Source organism: Psammomys obesus, unplaced genomic scaffold (genome assembly GCF_907164565.1).
Source record: "Psammomys obesus unplaced genomic scaffold, mPsaObe1.curated_primary_1811, whole genome shotgun sequence".
NCBI classification, from domain to species: Eukaryota; Metazoa; Chordata; class Mammalia; order Rodentia; family Muridae; genus Psammomys; species Psammomys obesus.
The window spans coordinates 639,251-644,142 of NW_026585895.1; the positions used below are offsets into that span (position 1 = coordinate 639,251).

General features: G+C 37.1%; 1 protein-coding gene across 1 annotated transcript; it reads right to left on the bottom strand.

The window, feature by feature from the left end:
* Positions 1-1,010: 1,010 nt before the first annotated feature.
* Positions 1,011-1,949, bottom strand: LOC129671642 (olfactory receptor 9G4-like). The gene has a single exon (XM_055600734.1). It carries the CDS (start codon positions 1,947-1,949, stop codon positions 1,011-1,013), a length of 939 nt encoding a protein of 312 aa, XP_055456709.1.
* Positions 1,950-4,892: the final 2,943 nt, after the last annotated feature.

Here is a 4,892-nt window from a genome sequence, read left to right on the forward strand (position 1 = left end):
CATAAAATGCATGGGTAAAGAAAACAATCATGGAGCCCAGAATATAGGTGAACCTTTATTACCTTACTTAGGCCTTTTACATTTAATTATAATATTTTACTTCAAGGGGGCTTACATTGAAATTAAACTATAAATGACAGCGTTTACACATTTTTAATTTAACTTAAGGTAAGGTAGGAGCCTAAAAATATAACTCTGATCTTGGATTTAGAATATTTTAATTTTCATATTTATTAAAATTTTGTTTGGCTTTTAATTATATATAGGTTGTATTTGTTTGTGTTTGGGTATGTGCACTTTTTTGCACTTCTTACAGAGGCCAGAGGCATAAAAGGCCACTGGAGTTGAAGTTACAGGCAGTTGTGAGCAGCCCAATGTGGATACTCTGGTCATCTGAAAGAGCAATATATGCTCTAACCTCTGAGCCATGACTTCAGTCCTTTATTTTTATTTAACTAAAAATACCTCTTGAGAACATTTTATTAATGTTTACTAATGTTTATTAGTGCAGAAAATGAGTCTGACACAAATGAATTTTATGTGTTTAATTACACTTAAAGGAAGAAATTTAAGAGAAATTACTAATTTTTACTAATTAGTAAAAACACTAATTTATAAAATCTTGAACATTATTAGCAATCTAACCATTTTGCATCATTTCTTTATTTGATACAATTAATGCACAAAACTTCAAAGTCAAACCAAGTATAGGAAAACAATTCAATCTTGTCATTTCTTTCTTTTCCCATGATGATCCCTACAAAAACAAGGAGATGTTATATTTTTAAAAGCTAGTATTTAAAATAGACAAGGATGTTACATTGCAAAACACATCGTTATAGATTTTGAAATGTTGAAGTAGCGAGAATATATTAATCATAATTAAAGAGACCGTTGTTCAAGCTTCATGGGCAGTAGTACATTGCTTCAACTTTAACTAGAGAGAGAAACGCACACAAGCATGTCTGTCAGTCAGTTTTTAAACAGCCAGGGTGCATAAGAAGAACTCTTCATGTTTGCTGTTGTATATTCTGTATCAGCTTCTTAAAGGCTTCTTTGACATCTTTGTTTCTCAGGCTATAGATGAAAGGGTTGAGTAATGGGTTGATGATAGTGTAGAACATGGCAGCTACTTTATCTCTCTCCAGAGAGTAGTTGGAACTGGGCCTTGAGTACATGAAGAGCAAGGAGCCGTAGAAGAGTGTTACAGAGACCAGGTGAGAGACACAGGTGGAGAATGCCTTCCATCTTCCTGAGGCTGAGCGAATTCTCAGGATCGCCAGAACGATGTTGAAATAGGAAATCAAGATGGCAAGAATGCTGGAGAGCACAGTGAAGCCCACCATACTGGAAAGGATTTTCACATAGACACGAGTGTCTGTACAGGACATTTTTACCAATGGAAGCACATCACAGAAAAAGTGATCAATAACATTTTTACCACAGAAACTTAACCTGAAAGTGTTGGCAGTATGGGCTATGGCATTCAAAAACCCTCCTACATAGGAGGCAGCCACCAGCCCAGTACAGAGAGACGTGGACATGACACTTGAATAAAGCAAAGGGCTACAAACTGCAGTGTGTCGGTCATAAGCCATGGCGGCCAGCAGGTAGCACTCTGTGTAAGCTGCTACACAGGAAAAGAAAAACTGAGCCCCACAGCCAGCCAAGGAAATACTCTTAACTTCTGAGATGCAATTGACCAAGATTTTAGGTATATACACAGAATTATACCAGAAGTCCAAAAAAGATAGACCTCCAATAAAAAAGTACATGGGTGTGTGCAGCCTGGAATCAATACGGATTAAAATAATCAGGGTCATGTTCCCTGACAAGATCATCAGGTAGATGGTTAGAAATATTCCAAATAGAATCAGCTGCCAGTGGGGATCTTCTGAGAAGCCCAGGAGGATGAATTCGGTCAGGATGGTGCGATTATCCACCTCCATGTCCACCAAGTGAAAAGCCAATGTAGGAAGAGGCAGGAAACACACAGTTTAGAGGTAATCTCAATAAATGGTTAAGAGAAATAATCAATCAACAATTATTGGATTTGAATAATATGATGCAATGGGACAGATTAGTAAAATAAGCAATATATCCATCAAACCAATAATGACTGGGAGGTTTGAAGAAACTTACTCCTTTAAATAATCACACGATTATCAGAGCTGTGAGGAGTCAGGCTGTGACTGTGGAAGACTGCTGGAACAAGAACAAAGGCTAAGTTTTAGATTATAGATTTCCAAAGCTTCATTTCTGAGCTGCGTTATTCAAAGCCAGTCCGTTATCCAGAAGATAAGATACAGAAATTTCATGAACATTATTTACAATTTTCTGACAGGTTTTCGAGACTGGGTAAAGAGGACATACAAGAAAATACTCAATAACTATGTATGGTAGTGAGCATATTTACAGGAAATACTCAATAAAATGTATTCGTTTTTTAAATAAAAATTAAATACATGAATGAAGCAAGTAAAACCTTTGAATTTAATCACAAAGACAGATAACTAATGACTTTTCTAGAGTATTATTCTAAGTTCTCTACCTTGTACACTGCTGTAACCTAAAAGACTAGAAGGGGGAGCAGCCCTGCCAAGACACAGAGGAGGACAATGCAGCCAATGATGAGACCTGATAAGCTAGGGTCAGATGGAAGGAGACGAGGACTTCTCCTCTCAGTAGAATTGGAGAGGGGAATGGAAGGAGATGAGGGAAGGAGGGTAGATTTGGGAGGGAATGAGTGAGGGGGCTACAGCTGGAATACAAAGTGAATAAGTAATTAATATAAAAATAAAAATTTAATTAAAAAATTAATAAATAAAATAAGAAAAATAGAACAGAGTCTATTTAAATTTAAAACATTCAATCATCCTTTCATAAGCTACTGAAAACATCTTATATGCTAGGCATTGAAATGATATATATATATATAGTAATTTTATAATTTTTTAATTTTAATTAATTAAAATTTATTCACTTTGTATCCACCCTGCAACTCCCTCTCTCCTCCCCTCCCAATCCCATTCTTTATCCTTCCTCTCTGACCATGTCCCTCCCCCAGTCCACTGATAGAGGAGGTTTTTCTTCTTATCCTAGTCTAACAGGAGTGGCTTCATTGTCTTCCTCTGTGTCCTAGTGAGGCTGTTCCCCCCTCAGAGCGAGGTGATTAAAAAGCAGTCCAATCAGTTCATGTCAGAGACTGTCCCTATTCCCATTACTATGGAACCCACTTGTACACTGAACTGCCGTGGGCTACATCTGTGCAGGGGTTCTAGGTTAACTCCATAAATGGTTGTTGGTTGGAGTATCACCCAGCAATTAAAAAACAAGGAAATCATGAAATTTGCAGGCAAATGGTGGGAAATGGAAAAGATCATCCTGAGTGAGGTATCCTAGAATCAGAAAGACACACAGGGTATGTACTCACTTATAAGTGGATATTAGACATTTAATATAGGATAAACATACTAAAATCTGTACACCTAAAGAAACTAATCACGAAGGAGGACTCTGGCTAAAATGCTCAATCCACATTCAGAAAGGCAAAGAGCATGGACATCAGAAGAGGGAGAAAACAGGGAACAGGACAGGAGCCTGCGACAGAGGGCCTCTCAGAGACTCTGCCCTGCAGGGTAACAAAGCAGATGCTGAGACTTATGGCCAACCTTTGGGTAGAGTGCAGGGAATCTTATGAAAGAAGTGGAAAATAGTAAGACCTGGAGAGAACAGGATATCCACAAGGAAAGCAACAGAACCAAAAAATCTAGGCACAAGGGCCTTTTCTGAAAGCATATATTTTTAAGCAGCAGTATTTTCTAGTCTTCCAAACTGTAAGTACAAACAGAAAAATATATATTACTATGTTCCAGTTATGATTCTAAGTCCCATCTCCCACCACTTCCATCCTTGCCATAGTTTTTTAAGAGATATGACAAGCCTGTTGAATCAGTTGATAAAAGGGAAGCACAGATTGAGTAGGATGTCCACAGTGAGCCGGGTGATCGGGTGAGCAGCCTAGTTCACACTGGAACTCAGCATCTTCTTGGCTGAAAGTATGTTTCTAAACTCTTAGTAAGAGAAGTTAGTTTTCTCCAATGGTGTCTCACTGGACACATAAACCACGCTTAAGAGAGACCTCAATTCCAGTAGTAAATGGCCAACAGAAAACAAGGTCAAGAGTATTTTTGAAGATGTTTTGTTTCATAATGCTTTGTTTGGGCATGTTTTATTTGCCTTTTGCTTATTTATTATTATTTCTTATTCCGTGTTTTTATTGTGTGTGTTTCTGAATATGTATTTCTTAGAATAATGCTACCTCAAAATCTGGCTATATCCACTCCTAGGCATATGTCTAAAATATGCTCAAGTAAACAACAAACATTTTCTCAAACATATTCATTGCAGCTTTATTTGTAATAGCCAGAATCTGGACACAACCCAGATGTCTCTCAACTGAGGAATGAATACAGAAATTGTAGTACCTTTATACAATGGAATTCTACTCAGCAATTAAAAACAAAGAAATCAGGCAAAAGGATGGTACTAGAAAAGGTCATCCTGAGTAAGATATCCCAGAAGCAGAGAGACACACGTGGTATATAATCACTTATAAGTGGATATTAGATATATAATATAGGATAAACATACTAAAATCTGTACACCTAAAGAAGCTAAGCAAGAAGGAGGACCCTGGGTAGATGCTCAATCCTCATTCAGAGGTAGAAAACAGGATAGGAGCCTACCACAGAGGGCCTCTGAAAGACTCTACCCAGTAGGGTATTGAACCACCAGAAAAATTTTAATCAGTTGTCAGTTTAAAGCATGATTGGGAAGCAATAGGATATATATATATATATATATATATATATATATATATATATATATAT

Bases quoted from the DNA above. Each gene is read 5' to 3' on its own strand.
- LOC129671642 (XM_055600734.1), bottom strand. From the start codon at position 1,949: ATGGAGGTGGATAATCGCACCATCCTGACCGAATTCATCCTCCTGGGC.